Source organism: Halichoerus grypus, chromosome 6 (genome assembly GCF_964656455.1).
Source record: "Halichoerus grypus chromosome 6, mHalGry1.hap1.1, whole genome shotgun sequence".
Taxonomy (NCBI): Eukaryota; Metazoa; Chordata; class Mammalia; order Carnivora; family Phocidae; genus Halichoerus; species Halichoerus grypus.
This window is the reverse complement of record NC_135717.1, coordinates 47,629,023-47,656,535: the sequence shown is the minus strand read 5'-3', so window position 1 is coordinate 47,656,535 and position 27,513 is coordinate 47,629,023. Positions and strand designations below refer to the sequence as shown.

Sequence of the window (27,513 nt, the reverse complement as noted above, 5' to 3'; positions counted from 1 at the left end):
GCTCCGCCCTGTTGGAGCAGAGCGATGGTGTCGGAAGCGACTCTTGGGCCTGGAAGGATGCAGGAAACGGCTGTGCTGAGCGCAGGTGGAGGATGCGCCCGAGGAGGCAGGTGCTTGGGGCCTTGGGTGGGCTCTTTTGGAGGGAAAGGGAGAGGGGACCGTCAGTGGTTTAGGGGCAAAAGAGGGAGTCAGGATATGAAATCGAAATGCGGGTGTTAGAAGTGGGAACCTGAGAGGCTGTGAGTGCAGGGGCGGGATTTGGAGCGTGGGAACTTAAGTGCCCCCAAACGCGGATCTGATCCGATCTTGCCTATGCTGCTGCTTACCATGTATAGGTTAAATCAAACCCAAGCTGCTCAGAGGTTAGAATCAGGCGAGTGAGACACTAGCCTCGGTGCAAAATTTATGGGAGCACAAGAAAACTGAAGATCAATCATTTTTTAATACAGTATTAAAAAAAAAAATCCAAACCACTTCCCCCAAATTCCTGCCTTACTCGCCTCATTCTAATCCCAGCCCTGGGTTCAATAAAACTCAGTTGCCTACAGAGGGCAAATAAGTACCTTAAATCGATGAAGCAGGCTGAGAGAATGGGGAACTGTTGTCTACTCAAGACTCTTCTCCCAGCCCCAGTCAAGTGTTGCCAGATCTCTCCAGATGACCAGAACTCTGGACTTTGTGATAAATATCTCGAGTTATAAATATTACCCAACCTATGGGTAGTCAATTGTAATGGCTGATCTAATTATCTCTTAAATATGCCCTTTTGTGCTCCCCCCCACCCCAAGCTTCTAGAGTGTTCCTTCCTTCCTTCCCCTCATCTCTCTCCTCTGTATTTCTCTGTCAATTTCTCTATTCTTCTACTTGGCACAGTGCATTTAGTATTTGAGTTTATGTGCCTTTCCCAATAAATCGTGTTTCTGAATGCATCTACATTCTCCCTACCGGGAGTATTCCAGAACTGTGAACATCATAGATACTCAATTTTTAAAAGTCAAAACCACAGTAGAACTGAAAATGTGGTGCTTCAGCCAAATGACAATTCTGAAGAGATGGTGCTCCGTGGTGGGGTGCCTATAATATTTTCTTCAGTGACACTTGTGTCCTCAAGATTATCGGGGACCTTTGGGATGCAAACTCTATGGGAGTTTTAGCCTTAGGACTTTTAGTCCTAACCTTACTTGACCATTTTGTAGCCATTTGTTACTGTTGAACACTACCTTAATTTTGAAACTCTCTTATACCTTGGATTTCACAATACCTTATTATCTTGCTGTCCCTTCAGTATTATATTAGACCCTTCTTCATTTGCCTCTGTGTGTGTGTTCAACTCCTTAATCTTTTATTTCAGAAAATTTCAAACCTACAGCAAAGTTGAAATGGAAAAGTGTAAGCACAGGCGTATACTTCACCTAGATTCATCAATTGTTAATGCTTTGTTACATTTACTATATACGTATACACACATACTTTTTTTTCAGAACGGTTTGAGAATAAGTTGCAAACTTCATCACACTTAACTCAGAAACACTGGGGCGCCTGGGTGACTCAGTTGGTTAAGAGTCTGCCTTTGGCTCGGGTCATGATCTCGGGGTCCTGGGATCGAGCCCCGCATCGGGCTCCCTGCTCCGTGGGAGGCCTGCTTCTCCCTCTCCCACTCCCCCTGCTTGTGTTCCCTCTCTCGCTGTGTCTCTCTCTGTCAAATAAATAAATAAAATCTTTAAAAAAAAAAAAAAAGAAAAGAAAAGAAACACTTCAGTATGTATCTCCTCAAAGCAAGGATATTCCCCAGGAAGTTATTTCTGGGATGGAGATCAGCCTGCAGAAGGTTTATTAAGGAGTGTTCCAGTGGCTGCTGAACCTGTCCGTGGTCCAGCAACATTGGGCAAGAGAGTTCCAAGAGACACCCAGCCAGACCACTTGGGTGCCACCCATCTCTCCTTGCTGCCCACTGTGTAACTGCAGCGTGGGCTCCTAATGACCGGAGTCAATTACTCCTACCTGCACAATGACTTCTCTTTCTGCATGCTGACCCCTGGCTGAAGTGCCCAACTGGCAACTGTAGCTAATATTTCAGTGGGACTCCTGTGTGTCCCTTGGTGAAAGCATTCCCCCTTTTGCAAATTAGAACTGTCAACCTGGAGGAGCCAGAGTTACAGGGACAAGAACAGTGTCACAGGTGGGTCACTGAGAGTTACGTTTGTAGGGGCCAAAATTGTCAAATGATACATGGAGATACAATGGGGACCACTGGCCCTGCATTCTTTGAGTCCTTAAGGATGCCACTAATTTCTCCCTTCCCCTTCTCCCTGAGCTACAGGACCAATCTCAAGAGCTTGTTTCAGCCTCCCCGCTACCATAGTTCTGACCCCGCAGGCCAAGGAATCAGTGTGGAGGTTGTGCCAACTTCCCTGTATGTCTAATGTAACTACACATTGGGGGATCAGGGAATTGAAATCCTCAAAATGTTTGAGTATTTCCTTTCTCCAGTGGGTGGTTACTTGAGTAAGTGACTGTTGGTTCCTTTGCCGGAGGAGTAGGGAAATCATTATCCTCTCCATTTGGTGTTGAGTTCTTCTTCCTAAAGACTTAAGAGTTTCTGTCTGAAAATTGGCTCGGATCCAGATGTTGGGCAAGGAATCATGGCTGCTCATTGGGGCGACCGTCCTCAGCCACCTAGTTGTCTATCCGTGAATTATTTTGATGGTACAGATTGAGGAGCCCACTCATCGGCTGCCCATCTGTCTGTTTCATCCACCCTTGTTCTGGGAACCGTCTCTAAAACTCACCAGGTGACTTCCTCCCCCACCTCTTAACTTCTCTTATTGTGAGTTCATTCACGTGGCTTCTGACTGATAAACAGCGAAGTACAGCCCTTTTGGCCTGTATTATTTTACAGTCCTACTGTCCCCACTTTGCTTGAATATCTGAACACTGATACCTCATACCAGCTTGTTTCCACTTTATACCGCCCTAGTTCACCCCTGGTAAAAGTTTTACAACCTGCACATTCTAGAACTACCTACCTTGTGCCAGGGGCTTATCATGCTCCATCTACCACCAGTGCTGAGGTCCTCAGGGCCAGCCACCTAGGTGGCTGACCCAGCTCCTAAAATCCTCCTGTCTTAGTATCTACTGCCTCCACCCCTTCCAATACAAACTGCCCCCCAAGTGATGGGGCGCCTGGATGGTTCAGTCATTAAGCATCTGCCTTCAGCTCAGGTCATGATCCCAGAGTTCTGGCATCTGGGCTCCCTGCTCAGCGGGAAGCCTGCTTCTCCCTCTCCCACTCCCCCTGCTTGTGTTCCCTCTCTCGCTTTCTGTCAGATAAATAAATAAAATCTTAAAAAAAAAAAATTGCCCCAAGTGAGACTCTCCAGGAAGCAGCCTCTGAGATAGAGATCAGTCTATAGGAGTGCTCTTGGGATCAGGACCCAGGGAAGGAAAGCAGGTGGGGGTAGGGGAAGGGAGACATCCTGTGAGTTCAGACAAGGGGGACTGGCTTTATATTCCCACACTGAGCAGGCACTGGGTGTGGGCTGCCCAGGAGGGAGGGGGCTGTGATCTGGGGCAGGGCAGTCTCCAGCTGAGGATTCCGAAGAGGGTTAAGTGCTGAGGGCTGTGTCCTGACACAGTTCCAGAAGCTCCGGAGACACACCCCTAAGTCCTGCTGTTGGCGGGGGGAGGATCTGGGAGGAGCATCACACCTTCTGCTACACCATAATACCATTGTCACACACAACAGACTCAAGAGTGATACAGTAGTATTACCCAGTATCCAGTGGGTATTCAGATCTTCCCATGGTCCCCAAATGCCTTTTATAGCTTTTTAATTTTTCAATCCATAATCTAAGAATCCCTCCTTTCATTTCATTGACATCTCTATAGTCTTTTTTAATAAGATCAGCCCCCCCCCCACCCCGTTGTTTGTAGGGCTTTTATTTTTTTGGTCTTTTATGACATTTTTGCAAAGTCTAGGAGTTTTGTTTTGTTTTGTTTTTTAGGACAGTTATTTTATAGAATGTCTTGCAATCTTTGATTGTTTTCTCACCTGATTAGGTTCAAGCTAAACATTTTTGGCAACAATGTTCCTACACAGGTTAACAGCAAGGGTCATGTTGTGCCATCACTAGTGACAAAGTTTGGTCATTTGTAAAGGTTAGGTATCTACCAGTCACCATTGTAAGGTATCCTTTTTTTTTTTTTTTAAACTTTGAGATTAATAAGTAATCCATAAGGTGATACTTTGAGCCGATTTGAATAACCTGCTTCTCCACAACCTTTCGCCACTGTGGTTTTATGAGCATCCATGTCTGATCTCTGAGTCAGTCAGTCATTACTCTGGTGGTTATTAAGCATTGATTTTTCTAATCTGAGCATTTTTTCCTACCTTTCTTAGCAGACGTTCTAGAAAGTTCCCTCATTTTTTCTAGTATGATGTTAGTATGGAGTCAGACATGCTTTTTTATCCAGTGAGCTAGAATCTCTTAACATTATTATTCTTTTGCTGCTTAAATTATCCTGTATTTGGCCAGCAGGAGTCCTTTCAGGCCAGTTGCTGTGTGCTTTTAACATGCCTCTGTCATTCACTGAGTGTTTCCATACTTGGTGGCACAAGATTTTCCCAGGCTCACCTTATGCTCTTCCCTGCCCTAGACTTAGAATTAGTCATCTCTCTAAGGGGCTCTGGTTCGCTATTTAGAAACCAAGATATGGGCTCTAGCTGACCTTCATTTTTACTGGGGTGTCATTGCTTCAGGGGCCTTTTGGTGGAGAAAACTAGAAAATATGAATATTCCAAAAGTCTGAAGTACATACTGATGCCTGATTCAAACCCCTAACTTCATATTCCTTACCTCCTTACCTCATATTCCTTACCTCAAATATGAAATGGGAGGAATTTCATATTTATATCTCCCTCCTCCCAAAGTAAGAACCCTGATTTCAATTATAGCAAATATTTGCTTTCTCCTCTAATGCCTTTGCCTAATTTTTAAGTATTTGTTCTCTTTTTATATGCTTCACTCCAGTAATTTTCATGGTTATATAAAGATGACTCCTTAACATAACGGTTTATCCTAAATTTTTCCCAAGTTTCAGACTAGTGTAACTAACTGCGTCTATTCAACAACTAATGTCTATCTGGATATCCCTTCTACAACTCATTTAATTAGTGTTTGATGGATGCCCCAAACGAAACTCATCATTCTTTCTGTTCTTGGCTGTACACTTCAGGAGTTCACCTCAATTACTAATCAGTGCCCAGTATACATCATCGTATCTAGCAGGCAGTCAGTGCTCAATAAACGTATGCCTTCTAGACCAATTCATCTTGCAATAACGTATAGAATTAGAGCACAACTGTCTATACTAAAAACCCAAATTATGCACTTTAAAACAGTGAATTTTACCACACGTGTCTTCTCTCAGTGAAGGTGTTATTTTGAGAGAATCGGATTTGAGTGATTGGATTTGAGTGGTGGTAAGGAGATAAGCACCTCCTCCAAGAGCTGCAGCAGCGGGGACAAGGGGCGGCTGCTATCCACCGTCTGTTGACACACCAGTAGGACCCAGGGCCTGCGGACTGAACTTTCATCCTGAAAGCAGAGTGCTGACTCACCCAAGGACCCCTGGTCCTTACCATCCCGTCCCAGTGGAATGTGGAACGTGGACGTGCTGGGGACCGGGATGAAAGAACCCAGCTGAGCGGGTTATAGCACAGGCCTAGGGGGCCCCAAGCGCACTGGGGGCATCACTTTGTATTCAGCACTCACCCTGTATCAGATTCTAAGTATTTGGCAAGCATTAGCTCATTTGATTTTCCTAACAACCCTATGAAGTACTATTTTCATCTCCATTTCACAGATGTTAAGACTGAAAGAATAAGTCACTTGCCCAAGATCACACCACCAGTAAGGGTTGAGCGGGGTCTCCATGAAAACGTCATAGAATAGGTATTTTAAGATATGCAAGCTCTTAAAAGGTTTACCTATTTACCTGGAAGATGTACACCACCAAAACATCAGAGAGGGAAAAGTGTGACACAGGAAGTGAGCTCCAACCCAGGAGAGCGAGGCACCTGACATAGCACCACTGATTGGCCAGAACGTCCATACTCCAGAGACAAACGGAGGGCTGGCACCATGAGGCCCCCACAACTGTTGTCCTCTCTTCTGAACCTCTGAGTCTTGTCACGTTGAGCCTGACAGATTTTTACTCGACAATGTGCTTACATTCCTGCTTTTCTTCCTGCTGTGTTGTCTAGAATATGCAGTTCACCCTCACAGAAGTGTTCTGTTGTCCTCAAAACTGGAGATGGGCCAACGTGTTTAGAAGCAAGATAAAAAACGCCACCTAGCCCCATTCCTCGCTAACATTCCTGAAGGTGATCTGGTAGTTTGAACACACGTACGTGTCTGCCCGGATGCCTCAGCCTCATTCATCGACCCGTCAAGTGACTCCTGTAAAGGCTCAGGAAAAGCTAGAAAAGGACCCTGGGTGCTGTTCAGTTTCTCTTCCGCAGCCTTCTTGTAAGAAGGCAGTACTGCTCCTTACAGGCTTGTGGTTACTCATCAGTTTTTATATTACTTACCATTCATTTCATTTTTGTGAAAATAGTTGTTGGCAAAATAATAAAGCATTTGGAGAAATCTTTCTAAATAGCTGTATTTAATGGTTTTTAAAAGTCAAGAGCAGCATACAAATTGTTAAATGAGAATGGGTATATAATATATATATATATGTATTTAAAAGTTTTTATTTATTTGACAGCGAGACAGACAGCGAGAGGGAACACAAGCAGGGGGAGTGGGAGAGGGAGAGGCAGTCCTTCCACGGAGCAGGGAGCCTGATGCGGGGCTCGATCCCAGGACCCCGGGATCATGACCTGAGCTGAAGGCAGACGCTTATTACTGAGCCACCCAGGCGCCCCTATATTTTTATATATTATTTTTTTATAGTTCTTTTTGTAATTTATATATTACTTTTGTAATTAAAAAAAATAATTTCCCTATTTTAAATAGGAAAACCCTGACATTTTGGCACAGCCAACTTGTGCATAATCAGGTTAGGCATCCAATCTTAATGGTTATCTAAATGTGAATATGGAATGAATTATCATACTGAAAGATTTCTCAGTGCTTAGAAAAGATACTTAAATTTTATTTATTTATTTATTGAAGATTTTATTTATTTATTTGAGAGAGCGAGTGTGAAAGAGATCAGAGAGCGGGAGAAGCAGACTCCCACTGAGCAGAGAGCCCAACGGGGGGCTCGGTCCCAGGACCCTGAGATCATGACCTGAGCCGAAGGCAGTCACTTACCCAACTGAGCCACTCAGGTGCCCTGATACTTAAAATTTAAAGTAAGTATATGCCTGGAATTCTATATCCCATAGATGAGAAAGAGCAAATGACTCCAATAGCATTTTTACTTCATTTTGTTGGATGTTCTTTTTGAAAGAGCAGAAGAATGAAAGCCTGGGCTAGCTTGTGGCCTGCTGCCTCTTCCTTCCCCCCAACCCCAAATACTCTGGACTTGCGAAGGGTGTTCTGGAACTGTAAAATCAGCAGAGGCTCTTAGATTATCTTCTTACCAAAAAATTTTAGCAGTTGCAGGTCAATATTTTTAAGTACTTTTAACATCCCACTTTGAAAACTATTAACTACTGTTCCTATATAATAAGAAAAGACAGTGATTTTCTTTCGGTAAGTTGTTTATTGTAAGATAATTTACAAACATCTTGCTGTCTTTAGTAGTTTAAACAATGGACCAACAATTTCTTCTGACAAGGACAGCAGTAAGCTAAAAATAAAATCAGCTGGCTGAATTTTCCTTCTTTATCTGAAAAACAAAGTACAGAACAAATAAAAGTCAGTTTTGGAGGGAAAAATAATGATGTCAAGAGACAATACCTATTTAAGTGGGGTTTAAAGAACTGACTTTACACAATAAAATGTTACTATATACTAGTTGTTCTCAAATTTTGGTCTAGGGACTTTTCTATGGGGTCCATGAAGGCAAAACTACTTTCTTATTTGCCTGTTTTACTCATTCTCAAGAGTACATGGTAGCATTTTCCAGGGCTAAATGACATGTACTATCAGGACAGAATGAATACAGAAACAAATGAGAATCTAGCTCTCTTCTATTATGTCAGACATGAAGGGGTCCTGAGACCATCAAGTTTGAGAACCACCAGTCTATATTTAATATTTCAAAATAATGCTAATTCTCTATCCGTAAAGTTTATTTAATAAATAAAAAAAAAAAGCGCCTGGCATTACCCATATGCTACCACAAGCTGGCAGCTACTATAAATGGGCCAAAATCTAAATCTCAGAGAATCTGTTTCACTTGCTTAATCAGCGTCAATCGTATCTAGCTAGATTTCTTTCTGGTGGGGTTTGGGGAGAGAGTGTGAAATATTGCCACTTTACCTCTTGTCTGAGGATGAAACTTGGTTTTCATTAATCCCTGGTTATTATGTTAGAAAAAAAGACAAAACAAGCCAGTCAAGAAGCAATCCATGCTAGTTAATCAGGTATCATTTCCAACTAAAAACATCCGTTTCCACACTCAGGATCTTGAGGAAATCATGTAAATTAGTTACCAAACTATTCCTTTAAAACAGATCCGATGCCTGTTATAAAAAGTTACTAATTTCATTCTGGTTGGAACAATAAAACCATGTTGATGCAAGAAGGCAAGACTACTAAGTGTAATTGAAGCCACTACTTTCCCAATAAATAGCACACAGTGTATTACTAAGGAGTCAAATGTGTTTGTATTAAATAGTAAAGTTTTAACCAGAATAATTGATAGGTTACAGAGCATGCAACCACTCATATACACACTCCAAGCTTGGACTGCACAGCCAACCCTAAAGGATTTAGACGACTTTTCTAGAGAGCCAAGATGTAATAGTCAATTTCTGATTCTCAGTTTTTATGTCCCAATCTCCCTCTCCTCATTTCCCCTGGTTTTGTTCCTTTTTAGCCAGGATTCCCACGTTTCTAGTCAAGGAAGAGGGCAGTCCTCAATACTGCAGATGCTGTCTCCTCGTGTTTTATTCCCAGCATTCCTTTTTCAAGAGCAAAACAGGATCCTTGGTTCCCTGGATCACAGTCCCTAGAAACTTCAGAATGCAGCTTTCTCCCCCAGGCTCCCTCACACTTACCACCCAAGAAGAAAACAGCTTAGCATTAGCAATAGGACATACAGCAAGGAAGGGAATGAATAATATGCTTATGTAATCCTCGCCTTAGCCCCCGTGTTATAGGACAAAACTGAGTCACAGAAAGAGTATCACAGCCAAGTTTATCATGCTAGGAAGTGGCAGGACCATTCATCATTGCACTGTACTCTCTGATGCTAACACAACATTAGTGACTAGACTGAGAGATGGGTTAGTCTTAACAAAGTCATGCTTGGAAAGCAAACTAAGACAAGGATGCCCGGGCTAGCAAAGCTGATGGATCTGACTGACAACTTATACAATGGTCTCCATCAGTTTTATGTGTCTCTTTGGCATTCTGCCCAGTTTCTATCCTGGGGAGATAATACTTCCTTAAGTATTTAAGGAATTACTTAATACCCAATTTAAATTTCACCTTAGTGACGAACCTATCTATCCCTGATTCTCAAACATGGATCCACATTTTCACACACCCACTGAAATGTTCTCTCTCCCTCTTCTGAATTTCCACCTCTTAGGGCACATCGCTCATTCGCTCAACAAGTATTTACTGAGGAAGTATGTGCCAGGTGGTAGGGCTACAAAAGTAAGACACAGTCCCTCCCAAGCCACAGGAGTACAGGCAGATAAAAAGGCAATTCCTAATAAAATAGTGTAAATGCTAAAAAGGGGAAGCACAGGATGCTAAAGGGTGCTCCACCCGAATGGTGAAGGAGGGCTTCCTGGAAGAAAGGCTTCTCTCAATTCAGGAGAGAGAGAAATGGAAGTCTGTCTATCAGATGAAGAATCCAGGATCCAGGGTGCAAAAGAAAGAAAAGAATGGCATTTCAGGCAAAAGCACATGACGTGTTTGTAGAACTGAAGTACATCAATGCGGCTGAAGTTCAAGGGAAGTGAGACGTGGTGGTGGTTAAGACTAGACTAGAGAGTGTTGGTGGCCAGAAAACACAGGATCACATTATCTCAAGCTAAAGTGTTCTGCAGGATGATTATGTAAGAGAATGGATTCTATTCTTTTCCTTATAACAGCCTGTTGCAAGGCCAGACAGTAAATATTGTAGGCTTTGTGAGTCACATACTGTCTCTTTTTTTAAACAAAATAACCCTTTCAAAATGTCAAAACTGCTCTTGGCTCTGAGCCATAGTACGCTGACCCTCTTTTCTCCTGCAATTTCTAAGATAATTAGAAAAGAGGAAAAGAGTTTCCCTGTGGAGGCTGTGAGCTCTCTGAGGGCAAATACTGTCCCCACTACATCCTCAGTGTCTAGCACAGGGTCTGACACATAAGGGGCACTTGATATCCTTATTAATTCAGGAGAGAAATGACAAGGATCTGCATTAGGTGGGCATAAAGGGGAAAGAGTCAAGGGATATTAACAAGGTAAAATTTACAGAACTTAGTGACCAATTAGGAGGAGGTGAGAAAGAAGAGTCAAAGAAACTTACTATACATTTACCTCTCATCACAATTACCTGCATGTTTTTGTTATCCTGTTACAACAGCAAAGCCTTGATCACATCCTTTGACACTTCCTAGCACTGAACTTGACACACGGTGGGGGTTCAGTTTAGTCATTTTAAAAATAGACTCCCCATTTTCTCAACCCTGGTTTCATAAACCTTAACATTTCTAGACAACCAAGAAATTTCCTTGAGGAAAATGGTACATTATCATATGGTACTAACATAGAAAATTTAGTAAGTAAAGAACCAATTTTGACCAAGATTTACCAAAAAACCCAAGATTTAAGTGAAACCAAACCCAAAACCAGTCCTATAGTTGGAAAGCTTGGTTTGTAATGTTTTAAGTTCCAAAGACAGATTTTTATAAATAATACTAAATTATTTACATCCTTATTCCTAATGCTTTAGGAAAGTGAGAGCTAACAATATACTGATTTCAAAAAGAAGAAACTAAGCCCAAAGGTTTCAGCTTGAAACAAGCAGAAGAAACCAGAGATCTCATTTTCACCAAATCTTTATATCCTTAAGGTAGATTACAAGGTTAGGCAATGGATCATTTCACCTTTAGCACAACAAAACTGAAACTGAAACATCGTCACGTTAAGCCAGCAGACACGGAAGAGTGGAGGAAAAGTGTCTGGAGGGAATCTGCTGCTACTTACAGAGCTGCTGCGCCGGAGATGATTTCAATCAACTCTTTCGTGATGACAGCCTGGCGGGTGCGGTTGAACGTCAAGGTCAGTTTGTCAATCATCTCGGCTACAAACAAACAAAACAAAGGGATTAGACAACACTATCTAACACGACGAAAGAATAACTCATTCCTTAATGTATTCAGAGGTGTATGTTGCTTAATTTAAAAATAAGAATTTTTATGTCTTTTTGGGTACCAAAGCTGGCCTCTCAAAAAATTTCACAAAGATATTTTTACCTCTTCCATAGATACCTTTTCAAAGTACTTGCAAATTTACTGCCAACCAAGTGAGATATACTTCCTTAAAGGCAGAGATGATTATTTGTCTGTCTTTTGAGATGGAAAAATTCAAGGAAAGAGATGGTCATTGGTCAAAAATGTCATAGAATCAGTGGCAGAATCAGTGTCTTACTCAAACAGTAAGACAAGAGAACTGAGGACTGGGACTAGATCCTTGTTCTCTTGTTTCCTGGTCTACTCAAGGGACAGTCATGTTTTTGATGCAAAGGTCCTCACGCTACTCTCAGCAAGAGAATAACGCTTTCAGAAGAGATCCACTGTGTGCTTACAAGCGTTCTTGCTGGCGTTGTCCATGGCCGTCATCCTGGCACTTTGCTCACTCGTGGTGGACTCCTTTAGAGAATAGTAGATGATGCTGGCCAGATTGTATTCTTGGTAATTCTGCAACACGTCAGCATCAATATCATCATAGATACTCATGCTCTCTGAAAGAACAGGTCATAAATTTCTTTGAAGTTACATAGTGCAAAGAGGGATTAAACAAAAACAGCTTACCAGTATAAAAACCCTTAATAATTACAGAGCAGAAGTCAATGTAAGATAGGTTAAAACATTCAGTTCTCAAAGTTTCATCTATTTCCACACTATAGATTATAGGTTTTCACCAAAATATAATGTGTAAACAAAGCATTTGATATTCTACTGTAAATGCTTAACTTACTGAAACCTAAGAAGCGAACAATTAAAATAACTTCTCTGCATTTCATGGTCATGAGGTCCCCTGGATAGCATCAAACAGAGTGCCTGGCACAATGTCAGCAAATACTCAATAAATATTTTTTTAAAAAATAAAAGAATGAATGAAAAAACTGAAACTCGTTTAGTGGAATACAAAAATCCCAAATTAGCCATTTGATTATTGGAGAAATCTGCAGGTGTCCATCAGGTAAATGAGAGGGAAATGGAATACGGAAGAGGGGGGCAGGAATCAGAGACCGACTTACATCTTGTTGATTACAATGCAGAAATTTAGTGGCACACCTCAACCTTCATTTATTAGGGTAAAGTGCTAAAGTACTGTACTTCATCAAACTTAAAATGCTATGGATGATAACCCCGATTTTAGACCATTAAGAAAGAAAATAACAACAATTAAAAATGGCATGCCATTGACTGGCAGAAACATCCCAACTTCAGAGACATTAAAATGTTAAAAAAAGTATACATCTTAATACATGAAATACTATGTACAGAAGGGGAAAATGCCTCAGGAAAATAAAATCGGTTCCAGAATATTATTTCTAGGATGCTACCCTGAGCAATGATGACGTTACTCAAACAGTAAGACAAGAGAGCTGAGTGGGTCAACACAAATCAGTTGTGAGGACTGTTCACGTCACGACTCCAGAGCGGCTGAATGTACTGTGCTTCGGGAGAGTTCCCAGACAGAGACTGCAAAGCCAATCCTAGCTAGGCTCTTCAATCTCTGAGAACAGAAAACACGTCTAATCATTTATTTATTTATGTTCTCTTAATGAAGGAATGGAGTCAGAGTCATTAACGAATGGATCAAGAGATCATGGAAGCCACTGACAGACAGTGATAAAGCCCAACACGGTTCTGTTACTGCCAAAACAGGCCATCCTGACAAACACTATTTTCCCAAAGGTATAAACCTCTGCTTTCTACACAGAAAAATCCTTTTCCTGCAAAAACTACTTACCAGCACTTGCAACAGTTTCAAGGGAAAAGATGGGCTTTTCTTCTGTCTTGTAGGAGATGACAGACCTAGAAATTACACGAGCAAATGTCAATCTCAAAATAATAAACTGTTAAGTAAGCATTTACTTGTTTTAAAGGATGAACACAAGCATGAAAAAGCTTCGATTTCTAAATTTTTCTTGCCTGAACTTATTAAAGATGATAGACCCTTCATCAAATTCATATCCGGAATTTAGCAGTTCAAGGGCAATGGTGGACGCATCCCCAAAAGTAGGAGGTTTTCTTCCCACTTCTTTGAAGGACACCAGAAACTGGTCAGAGTGAGTCCTACAAGAGAATCAGATCACACAGAGTAGTTTAAAGGAATACTTCTGCCGAAATAACACAGGGAACGAGGGAAAGTATTATCACTTTGGATCAAGTTTTTTTTGGGGTGGGGAGGGGGGTGTTCACTGAATGGAGTTGTTCCATCCATTATTATGATTATTTAGTGGCTGCCAAGAACTAAGGACTAATAATCAGGCCTCTCTTGTGTTATATTTCTCTATGCCTTGATTTCTCTTCTTCCCATCTCAGTTAACTGCTGTTCACTTCTGACATTTCCAGGCTGTGCTGGCTCTTCAGAGTCCTTGTTTGTTTAAAATGGCAACTAGCTTTTGATATTCCTACTGTGTTCCACTCATGGGTTGGATGAAGGAGAAACACAAGTAAAAAAACAGAAGAAATCTATATATTCTGATTGTCCTAAAAAAACAAAAACAAAACCAAACCCTCTCTATGGGTATAAAAATAGGTAACCAAAAAAAGACACCTTGCTGAAATAAACTATCAAAGATACTCCCACTTATTCATGCTTGCACCCATTTACACATAAACAGTATCTATTTAAATTACCTATGAAGTATACCCCTGATTTTATCACCAATTCCAACAAGCATGACTTCTTTCCCAGCTGCTGTGAGCGTGGCCACCTCACTTTTCATCTGTTTAGCAACCGAGGAATGAATAGCACCACAGAGCCCTCGATCTGAGGACACACCAATAAGGAGGTGTTTCTTCTTGTCTTCGGGCACCTTAATATCAGCTTTTTCATACAGAGCTTAAATACAAACAAAAAAGCAAGAATTTAAAAATATGTAACATATTCGAAATAAAGCAAAGATCCCTAATTTACAAAAGAGCTGAAAGAGTTGGCTGTTTTCGAAATGATGCATTTAAATGTAGGTGGCATCTGATATAATCAAAACTGTCTGTGTACTTATTCCATTTATAATCAGGTTGAAAACCATAAAGGTTTAATTCTCTATGTGATAAAGGCTCCAAGGGCCAATCAATTTACCTCAAATGTTGACTTAAAGAAATCTCTAGTACAATTAAAGAATTTATAAGGAGGTCTGAATTACAGAGTACCAACTTACCTAGATACCAGACTTGGGAAGGATGCAAATCTTCAGTATACAAGCAAAAAAGTAAGAAGCAAATATTTACTGACCTGCTCATATAATCTGCATATCAAGCTCTTATAAAAACTGTTGGCATTAAAATAGCAGATGCCACTTTTATTCTGGGGATTGCTTTGACCACCTCACTTGGTTGGTCTAGCCTTGTCAGCAGCAGAGGCCAAGAGGGGATTAAATGGGATGAAATATGCAGATTTTACTGGGGAAAACAGAGGAAATGGCTGTGGGAGAAGGCAGGAAGGAATCAGAAGGGCCATCACAACATGATGCAGGTCTGACCTGCGGGAAAGAGGGAAGAGAGGTCGGGTGGCAGCTTCCTGGACCACTGTGCAGTTTAGGGGAAGTTCAGCAAGACCACTGGGGAGGCTGCAAGTATCCTGCCTGCTCAGGTGCTGGCTAGGCATGGCCCGTGGGAAGCATGGCCTGGGTGCAAACGCAGGGTGAATTCCAGCAGCTGGTGCCCCTGTAGGTACAAGGTGCATCTTCACAGCCACCACATTCGCCCATTTCAACAAAATTCCTGCTATTACCTTTTTCATTATAGAGCAGGGATTCTCAAACGCCAAAACTTGAGGACCCTCCATAAAAAGCAGAGAAGTGGAGTGATGGGCATTAAGGAGGGCACTTATTGTGATGAGCACTGGGTGTTGTATATAAGTGATGAATCACTAAGTGCGACTCCTGAAACCAATGTTACACTATATGTTAACTAACTAGATAATTTTTTTTTTTCTTTTTAAAGGAGGCTCCACCCTGGGCATGGAGCCCAATGCAGGGCTTGAACTCACCACCGAGAGCAAGGCCTGAGCTGAGATCAAGAGTCGAACACTTAACCAAATGAGCCACCCAGGTGACCCCAACTAGAATTTAAATAAAATTTTGAAACAAACAAACCAAAAGCAGAGAGAAGTAAATATTCAACTCCAAAGTTCAGGGGAATGGGGAGAATATTTCTTTTAAGTCTCTTTTTATGTTTTATATTGTACAGCATAAAATGCCTGTTAAAATTTTCTAATTTAAATATTTAAAATAATTAGCCACTTAATATCTAGCAGGTAGTATTTGGTTTGAAGGACTTCAGAACTGATTGGCAGCCTTGGCTTGAATTTTTAATATTTTACCACAAATACTCTCATCAGACATCTAAGCCAGTTTCTTCATGAGATAATTTTGTGATTATGGACCTTGGAGGGAAATAAATTTATCATACTTATTCATAGCAGCAAAAAAGGTGAATATTGAAATAACTTTCCCTTTTCATATAAATATGTAATTTATCAACCAAACTTTACTGAGCCACCGAGGTGCTTAGGATTTATTGTGCAGCGAATGGGACTCGTGAGAGCAAAGGGCTGGAGTTGATATGGATCGCTGAAAGCTAACCTACCAACTGTCCTCTGCACCTGTTACATGAAACTAAATGTGGCGTTTTTAGAGCGAGGACTCATTTCCACCAAGGCCTACTGCTCTATCATTTTCTCACGCAAAGTTAATAAGCAAAATTTGCCTTCTTTATGGTTGAGTTTAAACCTTCCACTCAAGTACTCATGAGTCCTGTCCATGCCTGATCAGTCAACTCCACTGCAGGCTATCACCTCTGCACCCCGCAGTCTTAAACCAGCACATCACAACATCACAACATCACAGGACGACGTCAAGCACCTGAGTTGAATGCACTATATTTCTAAGTTCTTTTGAATATACAGTTAATAATCTGGGAAAATTTTCAAAGTATTTTCAATATTCACAGTCACATACAGCGGTTAACAGGCAGGCTTTGATGCCAAACCACTAAGTATGTGACCTTGGGCAAGGTACTTGATTTTAGTGTTTCTCATCTATAAAGCAGGGACTCTAGCAGTTCTGACCCTTGTAGGATTGTTGTGAAAAACGAGGAATGTCTAACACTCAGATTAGACCTGTCGTCACCAAGCACCAAATAAAAGTCATTAGTGGTGATCTTTGTTAAACAGTTCTTCATAATTTGTGAATTATACCCTTCACTTACCCAAAGATCCTATCCCATATACTCGAGCTGGTTTCAGCTCCCTCTCAGCTCGGGCATATTTTGCTGCCGCTACCATTTTCATAGACTTGGTGATTTTCTGGATGTTTTTGATTGACTTTAGTCGCCTGGTAACTGAAAAAGAGAAATACTGTGTTATGATAAAGGAGTTACCATTTCACTTGTGAATTTATCGCAATAGCTTTCTAAACTGTGAGGTAGAATAAGTAGCACTTAGACCATCAATTAACAGCATGATGCCAATTGAGGCTTGAAGTTAGAATGAGTACTGAGCAAAGGTGAAAGCCAGCCGCTGCTCAGACAGGCAAGGAGGCCACGGGAAAGCTAACAGAAGGTCAAACCCAGCTGCCACTTAGACAGAATAGGATGGCCGCAGAACAGGGCGGCACACATTAAAAACATTTAAATAGTTTCTTCTACTCATATCACTGTCATGGTACAGACAACAGAATCAGAACCACCGTGTGTTGCCTCACACTGGTCTTTTCCAAAACCAGTTCAATGTCACACACCTATGACCTAGAATATTTTGTCAATTTTTATCAAATATACAATGGGCTAAAGCAGCATATCTTTATTTCTATTTGTCAAAAATTAGCTTTTCTTAATTCACATATTGAGATAAAGTACTTACTATCTTTTAAAGTTGCCATATTTCGAACTTGGATCCTGAAAATGAAGATTTTAAAAATATTTTAGTTTTCTGAAAAAGAGCCCCTAATACAAGAAAAACTATCAAATTTAATAAATTTAAAGAATGCCCCATAAAAAAACAATCTATTAAATATAGGACTCTGATATACAGATATTTATACACATACACACACATATTTAATCCCTTAATACTGATACCAAACCTTACTACCAAAGGCCTCATTTCATCTGCCCTAACAGCACAGACCTTCCACCAGTCACGATGGAGATCACACATGCCCCTAGTCCCACCTTCATGCCTCTGCCTATACAGTTTCCATGACAAAAAAGTCCTTCCCATTGTTAGGCTATCCAAGTACACTTAAAACCAAGGTCAGCCACCTATAAAAAGCTACCTTGACTTCCTTAGTTCACTGAACACTTAGGATCAATTATACATTCTAACATGACCACATGTGTGAAAGTACAGTTTATTTAAACCAGTTCTTCTTCAACTCAAAAAAAATGTACTAAGCAGAGGCGCCTGGGTGGCTCAGTCGGTCAAGCATCTGCCTTCAGCACAGGTCATGATCTCAGGATCCTGGGATCGAATCCTGCATCGGGCTCCCTGCTCAGCGGGGAGCCTAATTCTCCCTCTCCTCCCCACTCATGCTCTCTCTTTCTCTCAAATAAATAAATAAAATCTTAAAAAAGAAAAATGTACTAAGCATCTACTATGCTCCCGGACATGGTCTGTGACCATAGGAAGCATACTATTATCTCATAAACAAGATTCATAAAAACTTAAGATTTACATAAAATGTACATTAAATATTTTTCTAGTCTTTATGATTACAGTGCTAATGCATAAAAGTAAAAATGATTTGACTTCAATGTATGTTAAATATACACACACACGTCTACATTTATGAAAGCTACATTTATGAAAGATAAATATGAGAGGATTGCCACCCTACTAAGGAAGACAACATGCTATCAAATAGAAATTATCTGTTAGGCCTTAAATCTCTACAAAGTGTCTGTGTTGGCTCAGAAAGCTCCATGGGAGAACTGAAGAATCTGTGAATTTGTGCATAAAGAAAGAAGGCCTAAGGAGGACATTCCCAAACAGGATGTAGTTTTGAAGCTGGAGACATAGGTTGGGTTAATTTAAATTTTATTTTATAGGTAGCAGGGAAACAATGAATACATACAAGCCCACAACCAGTTTAGTTTTTCAGTAAAGTACCTCAGATGGCAGTGAAAAACACAAAATGATGTTGGAATATTGATGACATGGGGACTGCATGGGGCTGCTGCAGTTTTCAGACTGGAGAAGGCAAGAATGTGAACTAACATGTTGGCAAAGCAACAGGAAGACTAGATTTATGAGCAAGTTCTCAAGAGTGAAGAGGAAACCAGTAAGAATGATTTCTAATTTAAACTTTTTTTTTTTTTTTTCTAAGATTTTATTTATTTATTTGACAGAGAGAGACAGCGAGAGAGGGAACACAAGCAGGGGGAGTGGGAGAGGGAGAAGCAGGCTTCCCACCAAGCAGGGAGCCCGATGCGGGGCTCGATCCCAGGACCCTGGGAACATGACCTGAGCCGAAGGCAGACGCTTAACGACTGAGCCACCCAGGCGCCCCAGAATGATTTCTAATTTAATGACCTGAGTGGATAGTGTCATTAAGCAAGGTAGAAAAACTGAATGGGGATGATCTCTCTAGAGATAATGAATTTTAATGAATATGACATAAAGACCATGGGACAAGGTGGAAATGTCCAATGGGCTTGGGAAACGTGAGATTTTTGAGCCTTGAGATACAGATCTCTAACTCATGGAACATGGATGTTGGTGCCAAAATAGGGAAGGAGAATTAGAAGCAGAGGGAACATTTCCTAATTTTATGAGACCAGCATTACCAGCATTACCCCAATATCAAAACCAGATAAAAATCATTGTAAGAAATGAAAATTAAAGGACATTGTCTCTCATGAACATAGATGCAGAATTCCTCAACAAAAGATTAGCAAATTGAATCCAACAATATATTAAAATGAATTTTATAGCACAACCAAGTGAGATTTATTCCAGGTATGCAAGGCTGGTTCATCATTTAAAAATCAAAGAATATAATCCATCACACCCACAGGTTAAAGAAGAAAAATCATATGGCCAATAAATGCAGAAAAATTTTTTGACAAAATCTAATGCCCATTAACAGTAAAAATAAAACCCTCAGCAAATTATGAATAGAGAACTTCCTGAACCTGATGAAGAACATCTACCCAAAACCCCTGTGGTTTAATGATGAGAAACTAGAGTTTCCCCCTAAGGCTGGGACTAAGGCGAGGATGTCCTCTCTCCTCACTCCTATTCAACATTGTACCGGAAGTCCTACCTAATGCAATAAGACAAAACAGGAAATAAAAGGTGTACAGATTGGAAAGGAAGAAATAGTAAAACTACCTTTGTTCATAAATGACACAACTGTCTATGTAGAAAAATCCCAAAGAATTGGCAAAAAAACTCCTGGAACCAATTATAGTAAGGTTGCACAGTACAAGGTCAATACATACAAAAGTCAACTGCTTTCTTTTTATCAGCTATGAACACTTGGGAATTTCAAGTTAGAAAAATAGCATATTAAAAAAAAGAAAAACAGTATCATAGAATTGTAGATTTAAAAATGGTTAAGATGGGGGTGCCTGGGTGGCTCAGTCAGTTAAGCGTCTGCCTTTGGCTCAGATCACGATCCCAGGATGGAGCTCGATCCCAGGATGGAGCTCCGAGGTGGGGGGCTGGGAGGGGGGTTCCCTGCTCAGCAGGGAGTCTGCTTCTCCCTCTCCCCAGCTGGTGCTCTCTCTCTCTCTCAAATAAATAAAATCTATAAATATAATATACATAATAATATATATAACATATAAATAGAAATAAACAAATCTTTAAAAAAATGGTTAAGATAGTAAATTTGTTATGTGTATTTTACCACAATTAAAAAACACACAGAAAAAGACTACATATACATCTAACAAAATATGCCACAAGAAAACAACAAAACTGATGAAAGATCTAAATAAATGGAGAGAGATTCCATACTCATGAATAGGAAGATTCAATGTTACTAAAATATCAATTCTTCCCAACTTGATCAATACAATTTTTGACAAAACCTCAGCAAGTTGTTTTATATATATCAATAAACTGATTTTAACATTTATATGGAAAAGCAAAACACCCAGAATAGCCAACACAATATTGAAGAACAAAGCCAGAGAACCAACACTACCTGATTTCAAGACTTACTATAAAAGTGTGGTAATCAAGACAGCATGGTATTGGTGAAAGAATGGGCAAGTAGATCACTGGAAGAGAGAACCCAGAATTTCACTCATAAGTGAAATCAAAAACAACAACAAAAACAAATGAAAATACAAACAAAAAGTAGAATGAGACCTACAAACACAGAGAACAAACTGAGGGTCGCCAGGGTGAGAGGGGTGGTGGGGGATAGGCAAAATGGGTGAAGGGGAGTGGGAGATACCAGCTTCCAGTTACAGAATGAGTAAGTCTGGGGAATAAAACACACAGCATAAGGAATAGAGAATCTAGAAATAGACCCACACAAATACAGTCAACTGATTCATGTTGGATACAGGAGCAAAGGTAATTAAATGGCGAAAGGATATACTTTTCTACAAGTGGTGCCGAACAGTGGACATCCATATGGAAAAATATTAATCTAGATAATAATCCTACACCTTTCACAAAAATTAACTTGAAATGACTCATAGATCTTAAGGATAAAACACAAAACTATAAAACTTCTATAAGATATCACAGGAGAAAATCTCGGTGCCTTGGGTATGGCTCTAAGTTTTTAGATAAACATGAAAAGCATGATCCATGAAAGAAAAAAATGATTAAGCTGGACTTTATTAAAAACTTATGCTCTGTAAAAGCCACTATTAAGAGAAGGAAAATCCAAGCCACACAATGTTTACAAAATACCTATCTGATAAAGGACTGTTATCTAAAATATACAAAGAACTCTTACAACTCAGTAAGAAAACAAACCACCCAAATAAAAAATGAACAAAAGATCTAAACATAAGCCTAAGATAAACAGATGGCAAAAAAGCATAAAAAAGGTGCTCAGTATCGTGTCATTAGGGAATTGCAAATTAAAACAATGAAATACCACTTCACACCTGTAAGAATGGCTAATTTTTTTTTTTTTTTTTTTTTTGAGAGAGGGAGGCAGAAAGAGAGAGAGAATCTTAAGCAGGCTCCACGACCAGCATGGAGCTGTCTCAGGGCTCGATCCCACAACCCTGAGATCATGACCTGAGCTGAAACCAAGAGTCAGATGCTTAACTGACTGAGCCATCCAGGTGCCCCAAGAACGGCTGAATTTTTTTTAAAATGACAATTCTAAATGATGGCAAGGATGTGGAGCAACAGGAACTCTCACTGATTGCTGGTGGGAATACAAAATGGTACAGCTACTTCGGAAGATGGTTTGACAGTTTCTTAAAAATCGAAACAGTCTTAACATATGATACAGCAATCACGCTTCTAGGTATTTACCCAATTGAGCTGAAAACTTATGTCTACACAAAAACCTGCACACAAATGTTTATAGTTTTATTCACAATCGCCAAAAACTGGAGGCAACCAATATGTCTTTCAATATGTGAATGAATGGAAAAATGTGTACATCCATACAATGGAGTTATCCAGCAATAAAAATAAATGAGCTATCATGCCACGGAAGATATGGAGGAACCTTAACTGTATATTGCTAAGCAATGAAGCCAATCTGAAATGGTTATATACTGTCTGATTCCAACTATCTGACATTCCAGAAAAGACAAAACTACAGCAAGAGTGAGATCAGTGGTTGCTAGGATTCTGGGGAAAGATTTTTAGGGCAGTGAAACTATTCTGTAACGGTAGATACATGTCATTATGTATTTGTCAAAACCTACAGAATAAACCACAAAAAGAATGACCTTAATGAAACCATGCACCTTAATAATGTATCAATATTGTTTCATTAATTGTAGTACATACACCACACCAATGCCAGATGTGGTTAAGTGGAGAAACTGTCCAGAGTGGGATGTGGGTATCTGGAACTCTCTGTACTCAACTTTTCTAGAAATCTGAAACTACTAAAAAATAAAGCCTCTTCACAATACCTTCAGAAAAGGATATTATAAAATTATGTTTTATGATCCCATTTTTGTGATTATATGTATATAATATGCATAAAAAGTTTGAAAAGGTCATAACCAAAACCTGTATTTTTAACAACCTTTCTCTCTCTTTAAAGATTTTATTCATTTGAGAGCGAGCAAGCACGAGTGGGGGGGCAGAGGGAGAGGGAGAAGCACACTCCCTGCTGAGCAGGAAACCTGATGTGGGGCTCGATCACAGGGCCCTGGAATCATGACCCGAGCCAAAGGCAGACGCCTACCCAACTGAGCCACCCAGGTGCCCCAAAATCTGACATATATCTTACTATTGGTGTTATGCAGCCATAGACAAAGAAATATAGAGAAGAGGACAGAGACTACATGAAAAACGTTAGATTTAGTTGTAAGAATGGATCCACTAACGGATAAGACAGAAGTTGTCAAAAACTGACAAGTTCTGCTGTTACAGAGCACTTACCTGACATACTGACCATTCCATTAACATCTGTTCATAATAGCACTTGGAAAATAACATCATTTGTTGATTTTTTTTTTTTTTTTTGTAATACCTACTTTTTCACCCCAACCAATCTAAATGTATAGACTATAAGGAGTGACATTTGGACATTATGGATTTAGGCAAATACTCCAATTTAACGGATGTAAGTTTCTAGTCAGAGAATATCAGGGAATAAATCTGAATTGCATGCCATATTTGGATGAACACAGAATGTTTTGGTTTCCACAAGTATCCCAAGTGAGAGGTATGAAGAGGTAGGATCTTTTGTGATTCTTTATGCTGTGCACATGCCCTAATTTCCTATTTTGAAGTGCTCTCATGTTTAGCTTTCATTCAGTTCTAAAGACGTCTACGTTATTTTTAAGTACAATTTGAGTACATACAGAATAACCATAAGCTGATCCCAACTCTCTTTAGGGGCAGCTTGCTCTACTGAATATATAATTTTTGCAAATGAAAATATAAAGTTTTGAATCAGTTGTTTGTTCTGGAAACTGCATCAAATCCTGAGAAATCCTTGGGAGATTATTGGAGAAACTTAAAACATATCAGATATAGTGGATAGAAAAGTCAGAGGTTGTGGATTACCATTATTTTTTTTTAAAGATTTTATTTATTTTTTGTGAGAGAGAGCAAGTGTGCATGAGTGGGGGGAGCGGCAGAGGGAGAAGCAGACTCCCCGCTGAGCAGAGAGCCTGATGCGGGACTCGATCCCAGGACCCTGGGATCATGACCTGAGCCGAAGGCAGACGCTTAACTGACTGAGCCACCCGGGAGTCCCAAGTTATTTTTAATTTTATTTTATTATTATTTTTTAAAGATTTTATTTATTTATTTGACACACAGAGAGAGAGCACAAGCAGGGGGATCGGCAGGCAGAGGGAGAAGCAGACTCCCCGCCGAGCAGGGAGCCCGATGTGGGACTCGATCCCAGGACCCTGGGATCATGACCAAGCCAAAGGCAGACGCTCAACAGACTGAGCCACACAGGTGCCCCTATTTGAAGTTTAAAAAATCAAATTAAAAAAAATTTTTAAGATTTTATTTATTTATTTGAGAGAAAGAGAGAGAGCATACAAGCAGGGGGAGGGGCAGAGGGAGAAGCAGTCTTTCTGCAGAGCAGGGAGCCCAACTCGGGGCTCAATCCCAGGGCAGACGCTTAACCGACTGAGCCACCCAGGCACCCCTGTGGATTACCATTATTTACTATGATCATACAGCAGTGTTAGCAAAACTAAGAGTAGTAGTAGAGGAGGGAGTCCCAGCAAGGTTGCCAGGGGAACGATTCCTTAAAGAAATTTCAGAGTTTGCAAGAATGTTAAGATGTATGCTGTATAAATGTAAAAATTAAGGAAGAAGCAGCATCAGCTAATTCTTCGGGGGAAATTATGAAGTATGTCTAATTCTAATAATAAATGATTGTATGAAAGTCCATCACCTGCCTATCCACCAAAAAATGACTCCCTGGCACTTTTCCCCCACGACCACCCATGATCCAGTCTTGTTTGGCAAGTACAATAAACCTTCTTATATTACATTTTATGTAGGAACTGCATAATGTCGTTTTCAATTCATGTATCTGGATCCATACTAGCATTTCTCCTACCACGCTATGTTCTTTACAAATACTCATTTAATCTTCATGCTAACCCAATGAACTGTGCACTATTATTACCTCCATTTAACAGATGAAGAAATGGTGGCACAGACACTGAGTAACTTGTCCAGGGTCACACAGCCAGGTGAGTGGCAGTCGAGATTCAAATCCTGGTAGTTGGCTCCAGAGTGGATCTCCTACACTACATACCCCGATGCCTCACATTTTTTACTTTTACAAGTAAATAAATACCTGCCACCTCAATCTCAGAATGTAATCTGCCTTCTGTCTCCTGAAATGCCATCTCCCTTCCTTTTCCACAAATATAATTCAATTAATGGCTATTGGTATGCTACCATAAAACAGTTCCACTTTAGAGAATGGGGAACACAAAATAGAAATGTTTCTTCCCCTGATCTGAAGACAGAAAAAAAAAAATCACACTTCTCTTCCTTATTTCCATTTTCTTACATGCTACTTAAAAACAAGTTTAATTTCCCAAAATTTTGGGTATTTTACTGATATCCTAAACAACTAATATAATTTCACTAAGATTTTAACAAGGCCTAATATTTAGCTAATGTTAGTAAGCTAACCTCCCTGAAACAAAACCTGTAACAGTAACAAATGGCATTTTTAAAGCTTCCAATAACCAAAACAGAACGGAGAAAATGCCCCTTCCTGGTTCTGTAAAGGCAAAGCTATTTTTCTCCCCTTCCAAATTAATTCTGTGGAGTGTGAAACATTAAGATGGTTTTCATTTCTGAATTTAAAAGGCAATTATGAACGGGAAGCAAAAAGGCACCCAGAATAATGGAATATGTGAAAATGCTTTCCCTTAATGTTTGATGAATATTCATAACCTACCAATTTAAAACCAACATTCTAAAGGGGTTAAGGTCTGGATTACAACCTGTATCTGCCGATGTAGGTTCCAATTTAGGAGCCTAACAGTTCCGTCAGACTACTCTTATTTAAAACCATCCTTTATTATAAGATCTTCAAACTGCCTTACAAGTTTTTTTAAAAATTGCTACAATTTTACGCAAAATATTTTGTCCTCGTTTCAGAAACTCTTTCTATTTCTTAAAGATGAATTCGGATACTACCTCAGGTGAAAATACTGACAGATGACATTTCTGCACCGCAACAGGGAAAGGAGAGCTGATGTTTGGTGAGCGCCACTGCATGCCAGAAACTGTCCCATAAAGCTCACTAAGACCCTATGTATTTGTTTAGCACCACTTTTTAGTACTTTCCATAGTACCAACTTGGTGCAGGGCAGGCACCCAACAAATGTGTGCTGAGTGATTAACAAATGGGACAACCTACATGACTGAGAGTCCAACTACGGTGACTTAATTGCCATGAACACTCATTTTCAATATTAGAAAAAAATCTGACTTTGAAGGCAAATCCACCAACAGTTTTATGTAGGTATTCACATCCTACTCATTACCTCATTACCCTAAAATTTTTCTCTATTGTTATGAATTATTTCCTTAATGAAAAACGTACCTATTTCCATTAAGGCTTTCTAGTCCCTCCACATGAAAATTAGGACACAAAATCTAGTTTTGCGCTGCAGCTCGTTAGAATTCTTCTTTACTGTAAAACCGGAGAATTGCTACACTCAGCTTTTAGCCAATAATCCCCTTAGCACCGCGTCTGAAATTCTTCCAGACTCTGTCTAGCTTTAAGACATTTCATCCTATTATATGGTACAACCCACAAACCAACGTTTATCTGCCTATTGCGTGGCCTTCTAATATGAAATTTTTTTTCCGGAAACCAATGTTTAAATTCCTTAAACTTGCACGGCAGTTAACAGATGGCGATCGAAAGCCATCTATCTCCTCCTCCTCAGGACCTTCGGACAATTTCATGACCTTGCAGGGTTACTGCTTCAACATAATGGTTTCAAGACAGGGCTAGGTGTCTTTCCCTTCCGATCGCCATCAGGCGGATTTTTAAGGTCCCTTTTGCACCTGTACTACCATAAGCCCACGAAGGCACTGATTTTATTCAGCAGTGCCCAGCAAAGAGCCCGCGCTACATACACGTCCTGGCTGAATCGAACAGGTCTTACTGGCCCATGCAAACCCTGCCCAGCACTAGAGGGTTCCAAAAGGCGTCAAGGACAGAAAGCACAACCTAACCTTCCCTAGACCTTTTCTTAGGTCTTCCCCACCCCCTTTGTGGGCCCGGGGAAAGACTCCTCGGTCTTCACCAGCCCGCACGCAGCAGGGGCTCCGTGAGTGTTAGTTGAGTGAATCCCAGACCGCCCTGAAATCAATTCAGACTAAAGTCTCAACCCCGCGGTCCAAGATGACCGCTCCTCGTGGCCCTCACCCCGCCCCACCCCGCCTCAAGAGACGTGGCGAGCCCTTGCTGTCACCGCAGCCCCTTCGAGCACCCTTCCCGGATCGGAGGGGCTTCCTGCAATCTGGGCTTCCCGGGGCCTCCTAGGGACTGGGGGCCTCGCAGGCCCTGCGACCCCTGTCCTCCCACTCGCCTCCACTCGCTTCCTCTTCCCCCTAACCGAACTCCTCCATTCCTCGCAACCCTCCCGTTCCTTCCGCAAGCTGCCATACCATTGCGGCTGCACGGCGCAGGCCGAGAGCCCAGCGACGCCCGCCCGAGAGAACATGGTGGTACCGGCCCGGCTGAAGGTCGGTCAGACAGGCCTCACCGCGCATGCGCGGGACCTTCCCGAGGCGCCCTCCCACCCAGTTTTCTCCTTTAGTCTCGCTTCC

At 40.7% G+C, this 27,513-nt stretch overlaps 1 protein-coding gene and 2 long non-coding RNA genes across 5 annotated transcripts; 2 read left to right on the top strand and 1 right to left on the bottom strand.

Annotated features, from left to right (window-relative positions):
* Positions 1-10: 10 nt before the first annotated feature.
* Positions 11-11,328, top strand: LOC118549767 (uncharacterized). The gene is made up of 3 exons (XR_013448986.1): positions 11-106; positions 6,266-7,363; positions 11,189-11,328. It is a non-coding gene; the product is annotated as an uncharacterized LOC118549767 (long non-coding RNA).
* Positions 7,697-27,505, bottom strand: ATP5F1C (ATP synthase F1 subunit gamma). 3 transcript variants are annotated; one of them, XM_078075127.1, is made up of 11 exons: positions 27,352-27,459; positions 26,276-26,365; positions 17,437-17,471; positions 16,785-16,916; positions 14,211-14,415; positions 13,500-13,643; positions 13,318-13,382; positions 11,924-12,079; positions 11,323-11,419; positions 8,439-8,475; positions 7,697-7,842 (listed from the first exon to the last, which is right to left on the bottom strand). In XM_078075127.1, exons 3-10 carry the CDS (start codon positions 17,453-17,455, stop codon positions 8,469-8,471), a joined length of 825 nt encoding a protein of 274 aa, XP_077931253.1. In that variant the 5' UTR covers positions 17,456-17,471; positions 26,276-26,365; positions 27,352-27,459; the 3' UTR covers positions 7,697-7,842; positions 8,439-8,468. The 3 variants fall into 3 exon arrangements, with proteins under 3 accessions (XP_077931253.1, XP_035970255.1, XP_035970257.1); XM_036114362.2 differs by lacking the exon at positions 26,276-26,365 and having other exon boundaries at positions 27,352-27,505; XM_036114364.2 differs by lacking the exons at positions 7,697-7,842; positions 8,439-8,475; positions 26,276-26,365 and having other exon boundaries at positions 11,319-11,419; positions 27,352-27,505.
* LOC144382317 (uncharacterized) lies at positions 12,815-15,675 on the top strand. Its single transcript, XR_013448987.1, has 2 exons — positions 12,815-13,262; positions 15,519-15,675. It is a non-coding gene; the product is annotated as an uncharacterized LOC144382317 (long non-coding RNA).
* Positions 27,506-27,513: the final 8 nt, after the last annotated feature.

Excerpts from the sequence above, each read along its gene's own strand:
- ATP5F1C (XM_036114362.2), bottom strand. The coding sequence starts at position 27,407 with ATGTTCTCTCGGGCGGGCGTCGCTGGGCTCTCGGCCTGCGCCGTGCAG. Across the intron at positions 12,080-13,317 it reads TGAAACTGTTGCAAGTGCTG|AGAGCATGAGTATCTATGAT; the intron begins GTAAGTAGTTTT and ends CTGTTCTTTCAG. Across the intron at positions 11,420-11,923 it reads CAACGCCAGCAAGAACGCTT|CCGAGATGATTGACAAACTG; the intron begins GTAAGCACACAG and ends GTTTGTTTGTAG.